Here is a 24,660-nt window from a genome sequence, read left to right as displayed (position 1 = left end):
TTTAAAAAGAGATGAGGAATGGGAGAAAGGAAGGGGAGTTAAAACAACAACTGGGCTTTCCATGTCCTACTCAAGCTGAGGGTATATATATATACACACACATGTTCTTAAGACATGCATATATGTGTGTGTGTGTGTGTACATGTGGGGGAGGGCAGAGGACAACTGAGGGTGTTATTCCTTAGGAGCTGTTAACTTCTTTTGAGCACAGTCTCTCACTGGGGCCTGGAGCTTGACATTGCTAGACTGAGTGGCTGAAGAGCCCCAGGGTTCCAGGCACCTGGATTACAAATGCACATGCTTTCAGCTCAAGCTTGTATGGCAAACACTTTACCCACTAGCTTTCTCCCCAGTCCTCACACAAACTTTCTTTAAAGGAGAATGTAAACAAAACTGAACCTAAGCTAGTAAAAACAATTAACAACACCAAAGAGGCGCAAAAGGCAACAGCACCTGAGAAGTTTTGTTGTCATCAGATGAGGTCTTATGTAGCCTATGCTAACCTAGTTGAGGATGACCCTGAATTCTGCACCTTCTACACCCACCTCCCAACTGCTAAGATTAAAGAGTCCCAGCTTTTTCTGAGGAGTCACTTTTTAGGGTGAGGGGAGACCCTTGGGGCTTTGAGGTATTTTTAAGCATTGATAAGCCTGGAGATTACAAATGGCAAACAACTGTTCGACGTCACGGCCAAGGGATGGTCAATGAGAATGGTATCAATAAGACCAATCACCATGTGCACAGCACAGCCCCATACAGTGTCAAATAGCTCAGACATCTCCAAGAAAATGCCCATGGCTACATATGAAGCCCATCTCTAGACTGTCCTGAGTGCTGGGGTTAGAGAGGAGCCACCATCTCAGCTCAATCGAGCTCCTTTCCACAGATATTTGAATAGACAATGTGGGGAGTCAGTAAGGATTGTTGGAAGCCTGTTTTCTTACAAAAGTCTCGCTCCACAGATACCAGATGATTCCAGATTATTTCGTGAGTACCTTCTTCAGAAGAATTCCCCAGTTGCAAAGTCTTGATCTTTTCCACTGCCCAAACATGAGTGCACTACTTCTCCCTTTGGGAGAGGATTATGCTGAAAATCAGTGTTGCAAAAATACCGTTACCTTTTCTGGTGAAAAACTCCTTGGAGTATTTCCCCAACATAGCGTATTTTCGAGGAACTTTCCCCAGCAGTTCAATGATCAATGCTATGTGATCTGCATTGGGAAACATTGCCAGCAAAACAAAAACACACGACAGTTTAATCAGTACACTGCATGCAGACACTATCACTGCCCGCGCAGACAGAAACGGAGCGCAACCTGAATGACCAAAAACAGGATTTGTCCAGTTGATTCAAAACTAAAAGCCAGAGGGCACTCAGCTGTCCTGAGTACCAGCACGAGGCCAGTGTCAGTGTCACAGCACAGACCACACTTAGTCTTCGTCAGCATGTACACCAGCACAGGCATTCTGCTCAGCTGCTTTTGGAATTTAGAAGCAATGCTTTGGTCACCATTACTGCTGTTCCTGCAGCTATTCCATTTCTGTCTGCATCGTGGCACTTTTCAAAGAGAAGAGGTACTACCTCTGCGGTTGAAGAATTCCCGAGAATATTTTCCAGACAGAGCAAAGTGCCTTGGGATACTGCCTAGCAGCTCTATGATGTGGGCTATGTGGTCTATGAGGAGAGAAAAAAAAAGGATATAGGAATGGGGAGGGCAAAGGGAAGGATGGGATAAAAGAAGAGGGGAAAAGTGAAATTAGTAAAAAATCAGAACTATTCAAATCAACAATGTCTGCAGCACATCCATGCAGAGGTTCATGGGAATGGCAGGCCTCAGACACCAACTGGAGCAGCAACAGTGACTGAGGCCAGCTCACCCCAGGCTACCTCAGCATCGCAAGCAAGGAAGCATGAAGATGGGCAGGTTCACAGAAGGAATTCAAGTCTGAATTCCCTGGTTTTCAACTGAGCTCCCAAACAGGAGAGCAAAATGGGCAGCAGAGCGGTAGACAAAGGAGCCACAGAGCGACCGTAATGGACCAGGAAAACTGTCGGGTGGGTGCTGCCCATTCACCAGCACTTAGGGGGCTTCAAACTCAAAGCAAAACTTGTCTCTGCTTCAGCCAAACAGTAAACAATATTTTCTAGATCCACACCAAGGTACTCAGTGGGCAACAACACTCACCTTCATCTCTGGAATAGTCTTCCCCAGAATGCGGTTCGAACAAATAGTCTCCTGTTGCCAGCTCAAATGCCTAGGACACAACACACGACAAGCTGAACATTTCAGAGGTGGCTCAAGAGCCAGCAGTTCTTTGCTAGAGGAAGGCTATTTTTGCAGAGAACCACAAGCAGACCAAAGAACATCCTAGAAAAGCCCAACCCCTAGTTTTCCTTTCTTCCAGAAAAGTTCACAGAAGCTACAGGGTTATTTTTGCATGTCTTCTCATGGGAGAGGGAAGAGCTGAGGCTCTCCTCCCACTGTAGGAAGTGGAACAGAGCTATCCAGCAGTCAGCAGCAGCTCTGGTCACTGCACACGACAGCTTCTACACAGAGTGAAATAAGGCTAAGTTCGGGACTCAGGCAGGCCTGTGAGTCCAAGGCCCATCAGATCAGATATTGCTGGGCTTTTTCGATGCACTTAGGATCAAGGACTAGTTCCAGCATCCTGGTCATCATCAGTTTACTCATCTCTGACTCAACCAGAGGAGCACCTAGAACCAAGACTCCCTTCTCCTCTACCCTCCAGGCCCTCACGCTGCTACCTACTATCCCTCAACATCAGCGTGAAGAGAAGTCCACTCATTTTTACTTACTTTGCTCAGAAAAAGACTCAGGACCAGAAGTCTGATTTTTTTTTTTTAATTTTTAAAAAGAAAAGAAGAAAAGAAAGAAAACAAACTATCTTTTTCATTATACATACAGGAGTCTGGTTTTGTGAGCTATGCAAAGACATCAACTGCTACTGTGCTGATAATGAAAACTTTTTTTTAAAGGTTAACTTCCATTTTTAGCTTCTCCCAGATTTAATGCTACTGTGGTTAAGCTCTTCCTGCTTGCTGATGCTGGTGAACAGGCAACCATGCCAACATCTCTCCTTCTCGCAAGACTGCTTTTCGCATTCCTGCTGAAGAGCATTCCCAACATTAGTCATCCCCTCTCTCTCCCTTCTAATGGCCAGAGTGCCGAGCACGCTCCTGGAGGCTCATTCACCAGGTAACAGCTGCACAACTAACAGCACAGCCACACTCCCTTAATTTTAATACATGAATTACATCCTGATTGAGAAGGAGGTCCCAAAGCAGACTTGGGTCTGAGAAGGCACAGCAGTATCATCTCAGCAGAAGACAACCTGACAGCCCAGCACTGCAGCTGCAACACAGTGCAGAGACTCTCGGTCGGGGACATACACACCCAATTAACAATCATGGCAGCTGGACCAACCTGTGAGAAAGAAAATTATTTATTTGGCCCCAATTCCAAGTGGACAAGACTGTTTCATGCTTGTAAAAGCATTCAATAACCTGCAGGCCAGGAGGGAAATTTGGAGCCCTAACAGGATGAAAGAGACTGGAGAAGCCACTGGGATCCGGGTTAAGGAGAACCCTCAATATGCTTCTCTTTGCCCAGCATTGATATTATCAGATACTTTTTTTAAAGAAGATGATTATTTGAACAGCACTCAGGTTTCCAGTGTAGTACTTAAAGATGACTATCGATGAAACGATTAATAAAAAGAAGAGCTTGGGGCTGGAGAGATGGCTCAGGGATTAAGAGCACTGGCTGCTCTTTCCGAGGACCAAGGTTCATTTCCAAGCACCCACATGGTAGGCTCACAACCTTTTGTAACTCCAATTCCAGAGGATTTGATATCCTCTTCTGGCCTTCATGGAATCCACCTGTATGTGGTGCATAGATATATGGTGCATAAATATACATGCAGGCAAACCACCCATACACATAAAATAAAAATAAATATTTTTTTAAAAGAGGGAAACAAAAAAAGAGAGAATTAAAAAAAAAGAAGAGAACGGGAGAATAGATCCCTGGATGAATATGACATGTAGCAGGGCAAATAACATGTTAGAATAAATATGACATACAGCAGGGTAAATACATGTTAGAATGAAAACAGCCCTCCCCACTGTGGTCACAAAAATGTTTTAATGCTAGCAGCTGTGGAAGTAGGGAACATTATTGCCATCAATATACTAAGCTATTCCACCACAAGTTCTATGATTAGTATTCAATATTAGGCAACTCTGGAATCTTCCTCTGTTGCGGGAGGTCCTTCCGCTCCTCCAGCCAATAGCCGCTGAGATACCAGCCCATTGGGGCGTGGTCTCTCTCCCTTTAAAAAAGCAGCCACTTCCCTCCTCGCTCTCTTACTTCCTGCTCTGCTTCCGGTGACTAGACTCCCTTCCTGATTGCGCAGAGGGCTGTTGTCTGTGACGGTGATCTGTAAGTTTTTTCCCTTTTAAATAAATAACCATTTTATTAATCATAATTCCAAACTGGTGTTTGTGACTTACGCCTTCGCCTTCATCTGGCACCCAACATGGGGCTCCAACTCATGACCCTGAGAGATTAAGAGTCTCATGCTCTACGACTGAGCTAGCCGGGCGACCAGGAGCTAGGGCGGCAGGAACACAGCCCGCAGCTCCCCACAACATTCCTCCTCTTCTTAGTCTAGTCCCTTGAGGACTTTCCCCACCACTGTTCTAAGTTCCAGGGAGAACAGGTACTTCCTTTTCTGCTCTGACCAAATAAGGTCATGACATGACCATTGCTGGAGAAGTCTAGAGAATTTTGTCAGAATTAAAATTTTGTTTTTTCATTCTGATTGTGATGAGGACTCATCATGGGGATACAAGAACTCCCCTATTTAAACAAAGACACTGTGTACAAAGAGGTAGCAGTGAGCACACAGACTTCATGTTGATATACACTACACATTTATGCCCACAAGGTGCTAAAGGCCATGAACTGGAAGATCCTGCTGCCTTTCTTGGTTGTACTTGTCCAGCTACAGAGCCCAAACTGTCCTCCCAACAGCAGTAGGGGCCTCATCACACCTAGAACTTCCTGTTTCCAATGCAGCCTCTGGTCGAGTTATACCACTTGTAAAACTGGAAGTGCTATGAATTTTGCAGTAACTATTTATGGCCTTTTCAATGCTGGGCAAATTTAAACTTCAGAGGGGGAAAAAGGTGAACAAGCTCTGGCTCCTCCTCTGTGACTTGTAAGGAGGGAACTGGACTGGCAACAACCTCGGAGCAGCCCCAAGAGCACTGAGAACACCAGAAGCAGTCTCTTTTTTAAAGGGGGACAAACGGAGACAGAGTCAGCATTTCCTTAGTGTCTCATGATGTATAAACACTTCACAGCAAGAGCATGGTCGACGGTCAGAAGACTGCACAGAGCACAGGGACAAAGACAGCCTGGTATAAGAGGATGTCTGCCAACAGCTCAACTGCTACCCACATACCTGTGATGTCCTGCTTTTCTGGTTTATATCACCAACCTTAATATCCAAAATTAGAAGCACAAGATTTCAGGGTTCAGAGTTCTCAGAGCCTGACCCTTAGCAGCCCTGGCACACGGACTTCTGTATTGCTGAGGACAAATGGAAATTGGCCTTGCCAGGGCCCGCCCAGCACACACAGCCCATCTGGTCAAGGCATCCTTTCCTTCTAATCTGGCCTTTGCCTTCCCTCTACCCTCACACTGCAAAGCAAAAACCTCTCCACACCGACCCTGAAAATAAAGTTAACTATCACATAGCCAGAAGCTTCTCTCAGCCACTATATCTGGATTTTAGGATCTCATTGAAAAACAAATTTTAAATTCATTTTCTGGAATTATTAGAACAAGAACCTAGGAAGGCATCGTATTTCATATCTGGCCACATCAATCATCTCAGATAATGATAAAAGCATCTCATGTCCTCACATCACCTAGCATTATCTGCTTAACAAAATGCTTTTACACTGGACTGGAGACATGACTCAGTGGTTAAGAGCACTTGCGGCTCTTACAGAGGGCCCAGGTTCAGTTCCTAGTGTAGACAAGGCAGATCAGTGGTAACACCAGTCCCAGGGAATCAGACACCAGGCATGTACAACGGGTATACAGACATACTACACGTGTGTGTGTGTGGGGGGGGGGGCATCTATGGCTTTTCGAGAAGGGTTTCTCTGTGTAGCCTTGGCTGCCCTGGAGTTCGCTTTGGAGACCAGGGCTGGCTTTGGACTCACAGAGATTTGCTGATGGAGGAAGGTCATTGGCTAATAAAGAAACTGCCTTGGCCCATCTGATAGGGCAGAATTTAGATAGGCGGAGTAAACAGAACAGAATGCTGGGAGGAAGAGGAAGTGAGCTCAGATGCAGGGCAACTCCTCTCAGAGACAGATGCCATGCTCTCCTCTCCAGAGCAGACGCGATGAAACTCCTACCCAGGATGGACGTAGGCTAGAATCTTCCCAGTAAGCGCACCTTGGGTGCTACACATATGAACAGAAATGGGTCAAGCAGTGTTTAAAAGAATACAGTTTGTGTGTCGTTCTTTTGGGGCATAAGCTAGTCAGGCGGCCCAGAGGCTGGGGCGGCAGGAACGCAGCCCGCAGCTCTCACTGCAATTCGCCTGCCTCTGCTTTCCAAGTGCTGGGACTAAAGACGTGTGCCATCACACCTGACCAAAAAATTTAAAATGGTTAAAATGCTTTTTATATTAGCACTACTGGACATCAAATACAGAAGATTCAAAACAATGATTAAGTTCTGAACAACAGGTAAACATAATATTTACTCTGTTCTCCCCTTTTACCCCCTCTCCTTTCAGAAGATGAACACTAAGCCTTGTATGGGAACCCTTTCATTTAGATATTCAAAGAGAATTTCTTTAAAAAGTGATTGCAAGAGTTGAGGATGGCCGGGCGGTGGTGGCGCACGCCTTTAATCCCAGCACTTGGGAGGCAGAGGCAGGTGGATCTCTGTGAGTTCGAGACCAGCCTGGTCTACAAGAGCTAGTTCCAGGAGAGGCTCCAAAGCCACAGAGAAACCCTGTCTCGAAAAACCAAAAAAAAAGAGTTGAGGATGTGATTCAGTAAGAAAAATACTTGCCTGTTGGGTGTGAACCTCTGGGCTCCATGCCTAGAACTACAATAAAATTAAGTAATACTAAATAGGATAAACATGGTAGCACTGGAAACTACACGAACACACATGCCACCTTTCCCACCAAAGAACAACAAGAAGCTGACTGAGAGGAATGTGCCAAACTGGCTGAACCTGGTGAAAGACAACCTGGTATTAGCTTATGAGTGAGGACAACACATGCTTCTCAATTCACAGTTTAGGGCAAATGGCAGCAATCCTGGAATCTCAGCACTCAAACCAGTCTGGGCTACATTTCAAAAATGAAACAAATAAAAAGATACTGAGCTGAAGATGATGAAGAAATGGCTCAGTTAGTAAAGTGTCTGCCATAGAAGCCCATAAGTTTCATCTCCAGAATTCATATATCAGTGCTTGTAAAACCAGCACTTAGGGAAGCAGACCAACTGAACCTAATCAAGAGTTCTAGAATGAGTTATCCTGTCTCAAGAAAACCAGAATAACACCGAGGATCCCTGTCCTCCACATGCATGTGCATATATGTGTACATACAGCTACACACACCTGTTTACATGATGTGTGCCGATTCTGGGTTTAGTTTAGAATGCCCAAGTCAAAGGGATGTTCCTGCTGCCCCCAGGAGAGGACCACTGTGTTCTTGGGGAAACAGACTCAAACTGAGGACGTTTGTGCCACCATTGCTGTCTCAGGAGAGCCAGAAAACAAGGCAGAACTCTTGAGTTAGAAAGAAAGCAACGAAAGAGCCTTCCTGAAGCTCTGGGAGAGGTCACCTGTCAGTGCTACAAACTCCCCAGTACAGTCACCCTCTCCTGTGAGAAGACATCTGACATTACCCCTCGATATGACAGGGAGCTGGAAACGCACGGAAACTTCCAGAGACTAAAAGCAAGACTCTACCCCATCAAGAGCATTAAAGAGAAGTCATTTCTAGGGAAGAAAGTGGCAAAGGGGGCTCTTACCATGCATGCTGTACTCCAAATGTCTGCAGGAGTGCTGTAGCCGGCTCCTATCAGAACTTCTATGGACCTATACTGACGTGTTTGGATATCCTCTGTGAAATGTTTATGCTGAAAAGGAAGAGATGTGATAAATACTGTTTCAAAAAGAGCATCTCCTCACACAAAATCATGATTAAAATGTAAAATGAAAACTCTACTTACCACCCAACAAGCATTTCCCAGGTCAGCAATTTTTACTCTAATTTTATCTGCGTTCCGTGGATCCAGAGGGTTCACCAACAGGTCAGCTGCCCGGGTTTTTGCTGCCATGAGCAAACAGCAGGACAGTTAGCACAGGATGAGAGCCTAGCACGTGTGAGCACAGTGCTTGCCAAGTACAGCCTATTTGTAGGATAAACCTAGAATCCTGCAGGTTCAACTACTGCAGAAACACTAAAGCCACTTAAAGATAAACGTGGGTAACCAGTCGGTTCTGAGCAGTATGCAGTTCACCGACGCCATGTGATCATGAATACCACCTCAACACTGAGAGCATTCCCTATTACAGCTTCCTTAACTGAACATTCAAAGATATCAAGGGTTATTTGACAACTGATAAGCAAAAGCAGATTATAGGCCGAGGCTATCTTTTATGGTTTAGTTTTGAACAGGAAGATGCCAAACCAGTGTCTCAATAGCTGAAGTAGGCCATTAAGGCAGACTCAGATGACCTATAGCAGGCCCAGGCCTAGGGTCACTGAATTCAGAAAAGTTCTTAGCTCAGCCTTAGCTATGTTGTAAGCAGTTAGCGCAGGTCAGCACGTTCATCTTCGTACTTAATCTGAGCCCTTCCATGCTCACATTTTTGGTCATATTGAATTGGAATTTACAGACTATTAAGACTATTGAGAAAACTCAGCTCAGTGCAGAACATTAATGCCCTTGTTGGGGAGTTATTTTTTTCATGCCAGGTTAATGCTTGTGTGTACTGTGTCTTTCAGTGTACTGAACTGAGGAGCCATGGTGCTCAAGGGGATTCAGTTTCTTGGTAAATCCCATAGAGGAGGTTAGGTCAGTCTTGCTAACATAGCAGCAGGGCAGACCGAAGCAGGGCCACCAGGACCTAAACCATCCAGATCATCCAGAGGCAGGCTACAGGGTCTCAACTCTGGTCAGGGTTTGAACTCTGACAGCCTTCCCTGAGTTTATGAATCAACTTGGGCCAGACAGGCAAAGAGGTTCTCTTCCTGCCACTTGCCCTCTGCCCACCCGCCCTGTATGAGAGTGGTCACTCACACTGGGTTTTTATCAAAGACTAGGTAGGAGCTAGGGAAAATAAAAGAAACACAGAGACTCGGAAATAATGATAATGAAAGAGAAGGCAGCGCTCTGACCAATGGAGGAGACTGGCTGGAGACACACCCGCAACACCACCTCCCCCACTGTCACCGTCAAGAACAATTTTGTTCAAATGAATTCAAATCTTAGTTTCGACACCTATGAATTGCAAGCCTAGCAAATGCCAAATTCTTTGAGACTATTTTCAGGAAGGAATGAAATGGAATAACCTCTACCCCCAAAGAAATGCATATTCAAGTCAGAAGAGTATCTGCCTGAATAGCCAGGACTTAATTTTGCTTTAGAGTTAGTGAGTCAACAGGCACTGAGAAACTATATAGACTTTCGGTGCTAGACTTCAGGTTAGGTAGCTGGGTTGGCGGATGTCGGTACCAGGGAAGCAGGTAGTTCATAATCTACTAATTTCTCCTAGTGGCTGTCTTTAAAGACACCTCTAAAGCTGTGTGATTCAAATGCATTAGAGGAAGTCTGCTTTCAGGACAACATTGCCACATGTTTAAATCGTTTCTTTGCAGCTAACATTTGTCTGTAATGCTCACTAAACTAAATCTGGTAACATGCTATTATCCTCTAGTTTTGTTATTCAAACTAAGCTATTCAGATTACAATGTGTCTTAAACAATTATAGGCAATTTATTTCAATAATTTAATTGTATGAGAACACAAGAGGTGATAAAATATAATTGTGTGTCTCTGATTTTCTTTCTCGAGTGTCTCAGTTTCCATGTGAGGGGAGGGCCCTGACTACAGCACTGAAAAAACCCATCGAACACAGATGTACTCACACCTGTTGCAAACTCCTTCCTAAGTGTGCCTGGACGTACACTGATTAGATTTAGTCACCCCGAGTGACCTGCCATAGCGTTTCTTTCTGATGATGATGCTGCTAACACAAATGACTTACTGGCACTCTTTCCCTTCCGAAATGAAAAGCTGCTAACTTTTCTCTACCTCCACTAGAACATGGATAAAAATGGCAGGTTTTAGTTTAGGAAGCACTGGAATTTGAAGGTACTTTCTCAAAATCTGATCTCTTTTGTCAAGCAAGATGGTAGGTGATGAGACAGCCGACAGCACTCTGTTATGCACTACATGTTTAAAACACGCTAAGACAAAGGTACAAACAGCCTCTCTATCTAGACGAGGGTCAGAACTAGGACAGTCAATGCTGATACCTGATCAATTCCTTTGACAAACACTTACCAAGGCCCTTTTTATATGCCATTATGGTGCCAAAACACAATAAAAAAGACACACTAGAATTAGGAAACTCATGTCACACACTGGTTGAAAATACAGCCAGTAATAACCAGGCAGTGATGGCACACACCTTTAATCCCAGCATTCAGGAGGCAAAGGCAGGGAGATCTGAGTTCAAGGCCAGCCTGTACATGATTTTCAGGACAACCAGTGCTATATGGAGAAACCCTGTCTCATAAAGACGAGAGAGGCAGAGACAAAAAGGGAAGATATAGGTAATAATGCAAGCACACAAGCAATACATATTAACATACCAGAAAACTATATGCCACAAAGAAAAACAAAACTAAGAAGACATATGGTTGCGAAAGTGATGCTGAAAATCTGTTCTTCTCTTTTTCCATTTTCGTGTGGTGTGGAGGGAGGAGCACAGCACCTGTATGAAGGTGACACACAGAGAACAAGCACACTGTGTGTTCTGGGGATTGAATCCATGTTACGAGGGTTGGAGGAAAAGTGCCTTTACCTACTGAGCCATTTTGCCAGCCCCTGAGGAAACTTTTCTGGGAGGGCTGGTACTGAAGGAAAGCACGAGCAGGAGAAAGAACTCCCAGGCAAAGGCAGGCACTTCAGAGACCCTTATCACAGTCCAGCACACAATCTGCAAAAGTTTTGAAAGACCGCCAGCTGGGGTGGCCCAGAGGCATCAGCATGCTGTTTGGAAGCACAATGAGGAATGCTCAGTATTTATGGAGGGATGATTCAGAGTATCAAGCTAGACAGATCATTTGGGGAACAGGAAGAAGATAATGGGATATGCTTTAAAAGACACGTGTATTGCTAGATAGAGAATATCCTAAGGATCAAGAGATAAAATACAATGTCCATCCCATGGCAACCTGATCAGGACTGACTAAAAGGATTATGGAGTAAGGACTCCAAAGAGACCCAGTAGCCAAACTCACCAGACCACTCTGCTCTGAGCCTTTGCCCTTCAGATTCGTAAGACAAGATATGTCCATTGGCTGCCGTGGCTGTTCTAGCAGCTAACGACCTAAGACAATCTCCTCATCTCAACTATCAAGGGCTATCAGGTACTTGGAAGGCTGTATCCTTTCACCCGGCATCTAAGTTCTAAAACATTATGATTTGGCCCTGACCTGTTTTTACAGTTCTATAATGTGTACATCTCGCTCTAATGGCAAAAACCAGCACAAACTCACACCACTGCTTACTTCCGGGGGGGGGGGGGGGGTTTACACTGTTTTACCATACCTTGGATCAGGGAAAATAAAAAACTATTTTCAAACTAAAGAGGAGACCTGAGAATGAACTGAGTAACAAAAAAACTTTGGTTAATTCTTCAGACAATAAATGCTTAAATATTTAAAAGTATCCTTAATATCTATAGCATGCAGTTTCTATAAAATATACATATACCATGGCAAAATGTTAGTTCTGAATATAAGTAGAGGACATATATAGCTATTTATTGAGCGAGACTTTCAAAGTAACTCCTTTACTTCACAGAGGTGCCCTAATAATTCATTCTGTGCTTCAGTTGATTGCTGTGCTGCTCACAGGCACAGGTAGCACGGTGGAGAGGACTGCTGGACCCCATGAAAAGCTGTGAAGAATTAGGAACAAAGGAACTGATCTGAAAACTGAAAGAGTGATTTGGAAGGAAACCAGGAATTGCAGATGGAGGCACAATACACAGAAATAAGCCAAAAGGCTCTGAAACAATACAGCCAAACAACCATCTGGACCTTAGGGCCAAGGCAAGTAAGATCCTATTTATTATATGAAGTGGCTGGCAAGGGTGACCTAGTTTGCCTTCTGTAGCTATAATAAAACACTGAGCAAACCAACTTGGAAGAATAAAGAGATTACTTGGCTTATACTTCCACAATACAACCATGATTGTGGGAAATCACGACAGAAACTCAAGCAGGAACCCGGATGCAGAAACTGAAGCAAAGACCAGAGAGGAATGTTGCTTACTCACTTGTTCCCTACAGTTTGTTCAACTTTCCAATACAGCACAGAACTGTGGCATCTCACATCAATCATTAATTAAGAAAATGCTCCCCCCCCCCCCGAGACTTGCCCACAGGCCAATATAATGAAAGCAATTCTTCGATTGAGGTTCCTTCTTCCCAAATGACTTGTATTAAGTTGACAAAAACCATCACATATGACAGAAAGGAATGGGCGTGCAGATGATAACCAACACAATACAGCATGTTTTAGCTAAGATCCATAGCATCCCCACACATGGTTTACTTCATACCTCGAGCCACTCTCACTGGGAATGGAAGCACTGGGGCAGATCCACCACTTTCTCCTTGGACCCTATATGCTGCTATGACTCAGTAGGAATTGAGTCAATCAACAGGGATTGAGCCATCAATCCCATAGCAGCCAAAGGAAATCATGGACAGGCACAGTAAGTGAGAAAAGACTACAGCATAAGAAGAACTATGTCAGAACAGAGGTCACGGTGGTATCAACACTTAAGATGTATAGACCTGGTAAACTTCCCAAAGGAACAGCAAAGTAAGCAGAAACTGCAAATAGAGGAAGGCGCTGCTGTGTGGAGACCGTAGGGCCCAAGCAGGAGTCACACCTCACACTCCTTCCAAGACAAAGCAGGTAAGGTAGCTAGCTGTACAGTATCCTACCAATCAAACTAGTTCTCTGACAGTGTGCAAGTAAGCGTTCTTTACGTGAAAGCTCTGAATTTTCAGTAAACTTTTTGCAATGGAATTTTAGATTTGCCTAAACTAAATTAGAACCATTCCTTACTCACTCATTACAATCATAAATTCTGTTTTTCATAATGCCCTAACCTATCCCTAACTACCCTGGCTCACCAGATGAGTGAATAATAACATGGTAGGTGAAATCAAACAAGTAAACAAGACCCATGAGCTGCCCACCGTGCCTGAGCCTCAGATACTATCAATCTGGCAGAGCAGTAAAGAGTATGCCTGTTAGGGGACTTTAAACAACCAAGGTACAGGGACTGAATTTAATAATACATAGCATTTGCTTTCAATAGTAACAACACTAAATGTGACTGTTGTTTCCCTTTAATAGAAGAAATTGAGACACAAAGAGGTTAAGAAATTAAAGTCCCATGATGATTAGGTTTTAAGATGGGGTTCTGCCGGGCGATGGTGGCGCACGCCTTTAATCCCAGCACTCGGGAGGCAGAGGCAGGCGAATCTCTGTGAGTTCGAGACCAGCCTGGTCTACGAGAGCTAGTTCCAGGACAGGCTCCAAAACCACAGAGAAACCCTGTCTCGAAAAAAAAAAAAAAAAAAAAAAGATGGGGTTCTATTGAAAACACTGTTCTAAACTGTCATGTGAAAAATAATGAAAAGCTATTGCATAAATTACCTTGTATATAAATATGTAAGTGTGTGAAAAATCAAGCTGCAATAGACACAATAAAAGCAGAGAAGATACAAGTTACTAGTGCCACTGCTCAGAAGTGAATCGGTGTTTTATTTTATGTGAACTCTACCACTGCTCAGAAGTGAACCGGTGTTTATTTTAAGTGAACTCTACCACTGCTCAGAAGTGAACTTGTATTTATTTTATGTGAACTCTACCACTGCTCAGAAGTGAACCGGTGTTTTATTTTATGTGAACTCTACCACTTCCTGGCTAGAACAAGGCTGAGGCATAAACAAACCATGCACTGCCACGTAAGCAAAATACAAACTAGGACAATTAATTATAGCCCGTGAGTAACAGAGGTGCTGGCCTGGTGCAACTGAAGAGGCTGTAGAATCTTCTGCCAATTTCTTGGGCTGGCTCAATTACTTGCCACGTGTTAAAAACACTCTTGGCAGTAGAGGGCAGAGGAGGACTCTGAACTTTTCCACTAAGGGTCAGAATGGACATTAACGGTGATATCCAATCTTTCCTTCCTTAAGTTAATATGCAATTAGCTCCATGGTATTTGCTCCTAAAATATGGGTCTGCAGAAAGGGCCCCAGACAGATAAGAACCTAAGATCCAATCTGTAGTCTGCCATCATGCTTTATCAAAAGTAGAATCATATAAACAAGGACAACCATTAAATAAAATGCAACTTGTCTCTTAGTATAGCTGAAAACTGCAGGTGTTCCCCTGACTAGAAACAACCCCTAAAGATACTACTACCACCAGCTAGAAAAGGGTTATATGTAGCAAGCTATGAGGTTGTTAGTGGTGAAGATGTTTCAAGTATCCGACTTCACTGAAAAAGCAATAAGAGAGTAAGAGAAACCCTGGCAGCACATGATACACTGTTCCTGAATATGAGAGTACTGAAACTCAAGGGTTAGTGCTCATTTACATACCCTTTCCCCTTTATCAAAGGCGTGACTCTGCCCAGGGAAAGCAGACAGAGATGCACAGGGACACTTACTTTTTGGCAAATCTCCAGTACTAGAGGCTGAAACTGTTCTGCTTCTGTCATGGGATGGACTGCTCTCCTCTTGCTCAGTGAGAGGTGATCCCTCTGAAAGCACAGAGCCACAGGCCACAGGTTCTAAGGGCCCAGAAAATAACGATGTGGAAAACTCTGGACTTTTATGTTGTCCATTTGGCAGTTCACCATTGAACTGTTCATAGGAACTGCCATACGTATAATCACTCTCTGCATTTGGCTCATCTAGGTTATATTCCTCAGGATTTGCACAGTCATCTTCATCATCCTCTTCATCCTCCAGCTGCTGTTCCAATAAAAAGGGACCATTTTCAATATGGCCGTTGGCTTTAGGGGACTCCATCCATGTAGGGTCTATGTTTTCAAGTTCCTGTTCAACATCATCTTCATCCTTCTCAGCATTTTCCTTCTCTGCATCTTCTTTTTCTTCCTGGTCTTCAGCTTCACCTTAAAAAATATCAGATTAAGATTAGGTGTAATGACTCTCCTGCACAGTAGTACTAGTTAGTACTAGTTAGATTAGGAGTAATGACTCTCCCGCACATTAGTACTAGTTAGCACTAGTTAGCTTAGGAGTAATAACTCTCCTGCACAGTAGTACTAGTTAGATTAGGAGTAATGACTGCCGCACGTTAGTACTAGGTTAGCTTAGGAGTAATAACTCTCCTGCACAGTAGTACTAGTTAGTACTAGTTAGAGTAGAAGTAATGACTCTCCTGCACAGTAGTACTAGTTAGAGTAGAAGTAATGACTCTCCTGCACAGTAGTACTAGTTAGCTTCTGCAACAAGAGATACTTAGTATTTTTTTTTGGTTTTGGTTTTTACATACAGAATTTCTCTGTGTAGCTCTGACTGTCCTGGAACTCCCTATGTAAACCAGGCTGGAGCTGAACTGAAAGATCCACCTGCCTCCTAAGTGGTGCGATTAACACCACATCCAACTAAAAGACGCTTTTAACATACCACAAAATCTTGTTTTCTGCTTATTTAATAATTAGCCTTCTATTTTCAGGAACAAGTTAGCTCTTGGGGTAAAATTCTGAGTAAAACTGGACTTTTGTTTCAACCCCTCCCTATTGCTTTTTTCAGAGATGCTTACTGTACTGGATCTTTAAGATTTTAATTTTAAACGTGTGGTGTGCATGTGTGTACATGCCCATGGCGTTAGAGGCCAGAGGACTCTGATCCCCTTAGAGCCAGAGTTAACATGACACAGGCGGTACTAGGAATAAAACTTGGTTCCTTTTCAAGACTACCGATCCATTTTTCCATTCCTTAACTGATTCCTCTGCAGTTTCAGAATAAGATCTGAGGTGCATTAAAGCTAGGCAAAACTTTAATTACAGAAAAAAAAAAAAAGAAGGGTCATCATCAACAGGAAAAAGACACTATGTTTCTCAAACTTCCTTCTCCGCTTTTTGGCAGCCTACTTTGAAATGTTAACATATACCTAGCAGATACTTTACAAAAGAAATACAGGCTGCTTTCCATAACCTCCAACAAGGAATTAGAGAAAGTTGCCCTAATATCTGAGACAGCAGCATGGAGCCAAGCTGTGTGGTACGGGACACGGGCCCAACAGCCCTTCCTCCTGCTCACAGTTATACTAACCGTTATCCTTTGCTGCCTCATCTTCTGTCACCTCCTCTAGCACTGCTGCCTTTAGTTTCTCCTCTGGGTGATATCCATCATCGTGTTCATTGGAGGGTACGGCGGAGGTGATGCTTTCCTCTATGATTTTCCTTTCAGCTTCTCGTTCCAATTCTTCAATCTCCTGCAAGCGTTTCTCCAGCAACTCAGCCTGCCTCTTTTGTTTCTTTTTCAGCTTTTTCTTTTTATTTTTTGATATTTTTCCTATCTACAACATGGTAAGAAAGTACCATATATCAGGTGCTTCTTCTTAAAACACTATTCAAGAATATAAGTGCTGGCAACATGGCAAATTCCTGCTCTAGTTTTAGTTATAGTCACAAACTCTGTCAGAAGATCTACCTTAGGGGGGATTGTGCTTATACTTTGTTGGGCTTCCCCTTGAAGGTGCATAACTTCCATTAGAAAGTCTAGGAGAACTGAGCATCTTGAAAGACCTTGCTCTCTTCTATCCAGACATTCTTGCTCCTCAACAATACAAACACCTACCAAGACAGGTGGCCAACAGCACTGAGTTTGGCTCTTAAACCAAGCTGTGATCAACAGCCAACATAACATTAATTTTCATAAATAATGATATAATATAAAAGGACAAAAAAGGATAAACCACAGTTTTGTCAACCTCCAGCTACAGCCATATACCTTAGAAAGCACTGGCAACGAGCAGCGAGAACCTTTAAAGCATCATAGTCCAAATCCTTAAATCAGGGTAGAACTATGAAAGTGATTTAGATTTTTCTGGCAACAACTCATCAGACTTGAATTTTCTTCCAAGACAAAAGATAATGCCCACTCACACATAAACAGCTAGCTATAAAATAAGATACTTGGAGGTCAAGCAAAAGTAATTTTTAAAAGATTCTTTTAAACTTGATCTAAAACCTTGCAATTCACTGAACTTGGCCAACTGCAGCCCAGAGAGCACAGGAGGAGACTGGTCTTGCAGTAGCTTTGCTATTCCCATACCTGAAGTCAAGGTTTTTCTTTTTTGGGGGAGTGGGGCAGCAGATATGGAGCACTTATAAATATGTCCACTTTTAAATTAGTTAAGACTACAACATTTGCTATATAATCTGGGACGCTCACTAGTAAAAAGTCCCTGCTGACATGCTGAATATACATGTAAAATACTTACAGGCTTTTGCTGTGGAGCCGTACTCACTAAAACAAAACAAAACAAAATGGGTATTCAGAGAAAAACAGACAATCTGATTTGTAACATGAAATAATACTGTCTTCTAATAACTACCCAACTTCACAACTTCAAAAAACTTAAACCTTTGAGGTTTCTAAAGATAGGAACCTAGAAAAAGATCATGCAATGCAGGCACATGACTGATTCTCCCAGGACACAGGAGGAGCTGTTCATATATAAAGTCACTCAGCTTGCAAACAGCCTCTCTCAAATCAATGACTGGGAAACTGAGAAAACAGCGGAAAGAAGAAAAAGAAATGGAAGAAGAGTTTCTAAGTCAGTCACAGAACCAAATGTGTTTCACAAACAAGGCAATGAACATTTTAGAAGAGAAGGCACACAGCTATGTTTAAAAACTAATTGGAAAGCATCACAGAGTTAAATCACACAGCACAGGACATTCAGCAATGAGTCTAAAAGTCAGCATTACAAGCATAAAAACTGTGAATTGCTTGCATGAGCTAAGACCATCACAATGGCCGTTGACGAGGTTAGTCTGCACACCTGTTCAGCAATGTACCAGCACACAGGCAATGTAACTGCACTGAAAGCACAGTCAGCTCCTCACTGCCACCAATAAATTCTACGAAATTCAGAAGAAAAACTATGCTAATGCTCATGACCTGATCCTCTTTCCCACTCCACATCCCTCCACCTTTCACAGCTGATACCAAATGTATCAGACCGAGATGGGGGCAACTACATTAACTTAAGAGAGGAAAAGGAGTTTTATAAAACCCAAGTCAGAAAAAACTCAGATGACTGCAGGTAGGCTACAAGAAACCTGCTACCTATTCTCCAGAGACTTTGACAGCACAGCATGCTCCTGTGTAGATGAAACAACAGCTGAGAATTTACATGCTCAGTAGAGGGTAAAGATAGCACAAACAATTAAAAATAAATTAACTAGGGCATCTTCTTGGGAAAAAAAAAAGTTATTTTCAGTATCCAAACTCTTACTAATATGTACACATCAAACTCAACTGTCCTCAAGGCATAAGTCTGAAAGCTTCCAGCCCCCAAGTGGACTGAAGCAATGAGGGCTCAGCTCCCTCACCTGCAGACCCAGAAGGAGGAGGAGCACCTGCTTTCTGCCACTCAGTAGCCTCGGCCGCCATTCTTCGCACGTACGCATCATCTACACACATCAAGATGTTCTCCGGCTTTATGTCAGTGTGGATTATCTTGCATTTACTGTGTAGATAATCTAACCCTTGAAGAACCTGGTCATAGTAAAATAAGAAAGGACTTATTAGTATTTTTATTATGTAACTTATTTCACCACGAAATCTACAATTTTTCCACATATTATTTCCATGTGTAAAATGGAATGCAATTTTATAGGCACAGATGGATGTTTACTTTTTAAAAAAAGAATTTCCTTATAGCAACCAATGTGCATCACTTTGGGACTCCTGCTCACAGACCCAAATGTCTTTCATAACAATTTATCTGTAACTCCAGTTCTAACAGGTCCACTTTCACCCTCTTACCTCTGCAGGCACAAGGCAGACATACTGCACATACTACACACACAGAGGCAAAACACTCATAAAATAATGAATATCTATATATGTCTTTAAAATTTTTCAAATCTATATGATTTAATGTTTTAAGTGCACATATCTATTTTTTGGATTGCAACATCACCTCCTAACTCAGAACAATTTCATCCTCCATAAAGAAATCCCACACTCTGAGTAGTGACTTCATATGTCCCTCCCACTCCTACAGTCCTAAATACTAAACTATATGTGTGACTCATATCAAGTGGTCTCTGCCTGTGTGTTTGGGAAAACACATGATGTGCATTCACTTATATGCACGTGTGTGGAGGCAAGGGGGTCAAAATCAGGTATGTTCCTCAATAGCTCTCTACTTTCTTTAAATAAAAAATACTGGGTTCTCTTCCTGACCCTGGCACGCACCAATCTGGTAGAATGGCTGGCCTGGCTTTGACTCACTAGTGCTGGGATCACAGACACACATCACTACACCAGGCCCTTTCTCTATGAGGGTGCTAGGAATCGGAACTCAGGCCCGTAAGCCTATGCAAGCCCTTTACCAACTGAGCCATCCCCCTACCCCAAAGCACTCTAGTAATGAGCATAAAGACTGAGGCTCATGCTGGGTAGCAAACATCAGTTATTTACTTCCTTTTGTTGCTCAACAGTATTCCTCTATAAAGAGACATGGCACTTTTTAAAGATTTGTTCATTTTTATGTATGTGTCTATTTTGATTACATATGGATGCCTGGTCCCATCAGAACACATGAACACTGGAATTGGAGATAAGAATGATCATAAGCCACCACTCAGTGCTGGTAAACAAACCCAGGTCCTCTGTGAGAACGGCCAGTGTTCTTACCCACGGAGCCATCTCTCCAGTTTCCACACGGCACTTCTTTGGATAAGACAACAAACAAACAAAACCCCCAAAAGTTGACAAAGCTGGGCAGTGGTAGCCCAGACACTAAATCCCAGCACTCAGTAGGCAGAGGTAGGACGATCTCTGCCTCAGTGAGTTCAAGGCCAGTCTGGTCTACAGAGCTAGTTCCAGGACCTGTGATTTCTGACATCAATTTCAGGCCTTAACATGCCCGTGAAGCCACACATTAGCATAAACCTCATATGGAAAAATACAATTAAACCTAAATAAAACACTAAAAGACCAAAAGTAAGAAAGACAGCATTATATATTTTCATAAAATGTAAGACTACACTCATCAAAGTCTAATTCAGTGACATTTCATCTATCATTCCCTACTGTGTAACAAGTGGAGTTTTGTATTTGAACAAGATTGGACAATAAATTAGCTGGGCAATGGTGGCACATACCTCTAATCCCAGCACTCAGGATGCACAGGCAGGTAGATCTCTGTGAGTTCAAGGCCAGACATGGCCTACAGAGTGAGTTTCAGTACAGCCAGAACTACAACTGTACAGAGAAACCCTAAAACAAACAAAAAAATCTCTCCAAACAACAAAACAACAAATTAAGATGTTTCCCATTATAATTTCCTTCCAATATAAACATAAAGCAGAAAGATCAATACCTTGCTTTTTTTTGTTCTGTTTTCAAGACAGGTTTTCTCTGTAGTCCTGACTATCCTGTAACTCCCTCTGTAGATCACAGAGCTCCACCGAGTCTGGGATTAAAGGCATGAGGTACCACCACCAGATGTGTTTTACGTTCATAACCTTTTAATGCATCTTTTGCACATATCTTTCCACCTTAGCCTTTCAGCTTAAAGACAACTTCATTGTGTGGAAGGCTGTGCAGATAGGAGCAGGTGGGATTCACTAGGAAACAGGTTAACATTAGTTTCCACTGCCAAAGATTCGCCCAAGACAAGGGCATTCTCAGAGGAATTTGAAGTTTCAGATCTCTTAAAGTGTTGCCTGCTTGCCCAAAGACTTTCCGCACAAAGTACTGCAATAATGGCTACAAACACAAGACCCCACCACTGAGAAAAGCAAATTAACTGAGAAATACATATCAAACTAAAGGGTACCACCACCAACCAAATGAAGCTGCCTAGGGGAGAGAGCAGAAGCTTCAAGGGCAGTGCTGCTCCTCATGCAAGTCAAAGTGGGGTGCAGGAGTACCAACAACTACCAGAGAAGGACTTAGCTAGTGTCTGCATAGACAAATAATTCTCATTTGCCCCTCCCATAATCCCTAGCACCAAATGGGGACTACTAGAGTCAGAAGGATCTAGAAGGCCTTTTAAATCAGTACAGTTGTGCCAACAATTCACTCCATAAATTAGCGCTGTTCTCAAACTTTGTCAGAGAACTTCTGTTTGCAGTAGGTAACAGATAATACAGAAGAAGCTCATGACTAGTTTAAGTGCTGACAGTGAATGATGAATGTTCTCCTTGTACTCCCGGCAACCCACCTTCCAGGGCTCAGGGAACACTGAGGAAAAGAGAATAGAAACATGTAAGAGCTGAAGTAAGGGGAAGGGTGCTGTAAAACAGTCTTCTAGACAGAGAGTTGCACCCTTGACCCCATAGCAGGTGCCAGCTATCTTCATAAGATGGAGCTATGCCACATCCCCCAACATCCCAGGATGGATGGAAAAAGAAATGTAAAACTGATTGGAGCAAATTCTACAAATTGACTACAAAAGTTGTGATGGAGAAGTATGGAAATTCCTGGTACAGGAAGAGAAGATACCCACTGTTCTGAAGACTCATGTGAGGATAGCACAGAACAGAGGTGGAAACAAGATTGGCCTCTCCTAAACTAGGATGGAGAACCCAACATTTTGGGAATTCTATGTTAACACAGAATCACAGGTCCTACGCCACACAGAATAAAAATGGAATATTAAAATAACCAGTACTTTAATGAAAGCTTCTAGTCTGAAACTGGACAACGTTGGTTCAATAGGCCCTCTAAAATAGTCACACAGCAAATACTGAGTGGTTAAAATCACTGCTGCGGTGAGATCCCTGGTGGGGCCTGCACTGACTTATAGGTCATATTGAGCTTATGTGCTGCAGGACATAGGAAATTTCCTGAAATCTTTTTTTTTCTCCCCAAGACAGGGTTTCTCTGTGTTGCTCTTGATGTCCTGGAACTCACTTTGTATACCAGGCTGGCATCAAACTCAAAGATCTGCCTGCCTCTGCCTGCCAAGAGCTGGGACTGAAGGCCCATGCCACCACTCCCTGGCATTGCTTATTCTTTAAATGTTCTTATTTGTGTAATTCTCTAGAACTCTAAATAATTTTCAAAAATTGGTGGGCAATATTAACTGGCTACAGCCCACAACTGGATTAACAACACAATAACTAATTTATTTCACACCTTAAAAGGTGCAAAGTCTTAAGTAGTCCAAGGAAACTATCAGCTGAGGCTAAGAGAGAATTGGCCCTGGTAAGATGTACATGTAGACTGTAGTCTGGTTATTTAACCTTCTGCTCATTCTCCTACAGGGAATCTTATGCAGAACAAAGATGATATCTAAGAATTGATATTTTTAGCACACAAAACAGAGTAAAAAATAAAGAGCTAATGCAGAAAAGGTTTCTGAATTGATTCTGAAAAGAAAATTGAGACTTTGTCAATCAGCAGAAATTGTGGTACCTTGTACCAATCCTAAAATTGCCTCATTATGGGCAAAAAACAGACACTGGTAAAGAGCTTGCAGAGAGATTAGCAACAAATATCCCCAAAACAAGAGATTTTAGTTTATAAAAATAAAGAACTAGTTGAATTCTCCCTCATATAATAAAGGGAACACCAATTTCTGGAGCCCTTACATTCTATACTGATGCAAATAAATCAGGAAAGGCAGGTTATAAAAATCAGGAAAATTAATGATTCAGTTCAGAAATCAGAATTATATGTCATTCTCATGGTATTATTAGATTTTCCAAAACCTCTTAAATAATATAGTCACTGACTCTCAATATGCAGAAAGTTGTTTTTGCATACTGCAACTGTTGAACTTATTCCTGATGATTCAGAATTAACTTTGTTACTTATTCATCTACAAAAAGTAATAAGAAACAGAAATCATCATTTGTATGTAACACATATCAGATCCCATACTGGTCTACCAGGCCCTCTAGCACAATGTAATGATGAAATTGATCAGCTATTGGTAGGAAATGTGCTAGAAGACTCACAATTTCATTAAGAAACACCATGTTAACAGCAAATGCTTAAAGAAAGATTTTTCTCCTCAACATAAAGCCAGCCACACTGAACCTTATAGAAGAGAAAGTGGGAAGTACACTTGAATGCATTGGCACAGGAGACCACTTCCTAAATATAACCCCAGCAGCACAGCACGGAGAGAAACAATTAATAAATGGGACCTCCTGAAACTGAAAAGTTTCTGTAGAGCAAAGAACACGGTCAACAAGAAACAACAACAGCCTACAGAATGGGAAATGATCTTCACTGACCCCAAAATATACAAAGAACTCAAGAAATTGGTCATCAAAAGAACAAATAATCCAATAAAAAAAATGGAGTACAGACCTAAACAGAGAACTCTCAACAGAGGAATCTAAAACGGCTGAAAGACACTTAAGGAAATGTTCAACATCCTTAGTCATCAGAGAAATGCAAATCAGAACAACTCTGAGATTCCTTCTTACACCTGTAAGAATGGCCAAGATCAAAAACACTGATATTTACTGTGTGATACCTAATATTTTCATATACAGGTACACTATGTTATACTTACCACAAACAACTAATTCATCTATCAAAAAAAGCAATACAATAAATTGCTTTTTCTTAATTAGATTCCCAGAAACCAAGTGAATGTTTTGTGCTAACTATAGAGAATACAATAATTTCTGATTAAATCCCCCCATCATTTATATTTACAAAGGCTTATATGCCAAGAGATGAATGGTAGTGATCACATATTGCCTTCCTTTCTAACATGAGATGCATGTCATTAGATAAATAATCGATTTGATAACAGCTCAACGGTTGTTGATTCATTAACTTCTTCATTAAAAACTAAAAAACTAAAATACACGTTGAAAGCAACCAAACTGGCTACTAGGGGTGGGATTGTTCTGTACAGGGGTAGGGTTGCTTTCTGAAATCTCACCTGTCGAATGATACTCTTCACACAACGAACTGGGAGGCCTTGATAGTTGGATTTGATGATCCATTTGAGGAGATGGTGGCCAAGTACTTCAAAGACCATGCAGACATCTGGGATAAGGTTAAGGAACATCTGAGGATGCATTTCCT

General features: G+C 42.4%; 1 protein-coding gene across 9 annotated transcripts in view; it reads right to left on the bottom strand.

The window, feature by feature from the left end:
* Srpk2 (SRSF protein kinase 2) overlaps nt 1-24,660 on the bottom strand; it is a 179,443-nt gene that overhangs the window by 9,369 nt on the left and 145,414 nt on the right. For 3 of the 9 annotated variants that reach the window (XM_057758673.1, XM_057758670.1, XM_057758672.1), the window contains 10 exons: nt 24,515-24,621; nt 18,984-19,149; nt 17,867-17,892; nt 16,693-16,939; nt 15,060-15,527; nt 8,300-8,400; nt 8,099-8,206; nt 2,187-2,256; nt 1,583-1,675; nt 1,119-1,211 (listed from right to left, as the gene is read on the bottom strand). In XM_057758673.1, coding sequence (XP_057614656.1) covers nt 1,119-1,211; nt 1,583-1,675; nt 2,187-2,256; nt 8,099-8,206; nt 8,300-8,400; nt 15,060-15,527; nt 16,693-16,939; nt 17,867-17,892; nt 18,984-19,149; nt 24,515-24,621 — 1,479 coding nt within the window. Of the gene's footprint in view, nt 1-1,118; nt 1,212-1,582; nt 1,676-2,186; nt 2,257-8,098; nt 8,207-8,299; nt 8,401-15,059; nt 15,528-16,692; nt 16,940-17,866; nt 17,893-18,983; nt 19,150-24,514; nt 24,656-24,660 lie in introns of those variants that run through there. The other 6 variants (XM_057758671.1, XM_057758675.1, XM_057758676.1 and 3 more) reach the window with 6 other exon arrangements.

This window comes from Chionomys nivalis, chromosome 26 (genome assembly GCF_950005125.1).
Source record: "Chionomys nivalis chromosome 26, mChiNiv1.1, whole genome shotgun sequence".
NCBI lineage: Eukaryota > Metazoa > Chordata > Mammalia > Rodentia > Cricetidae > Chionomys > Chionomys nivalis.
Note: the sequence above shows the minus strand (reverse complement) of the source record. Positions and strands in the feature narration are given on the sequence as shown.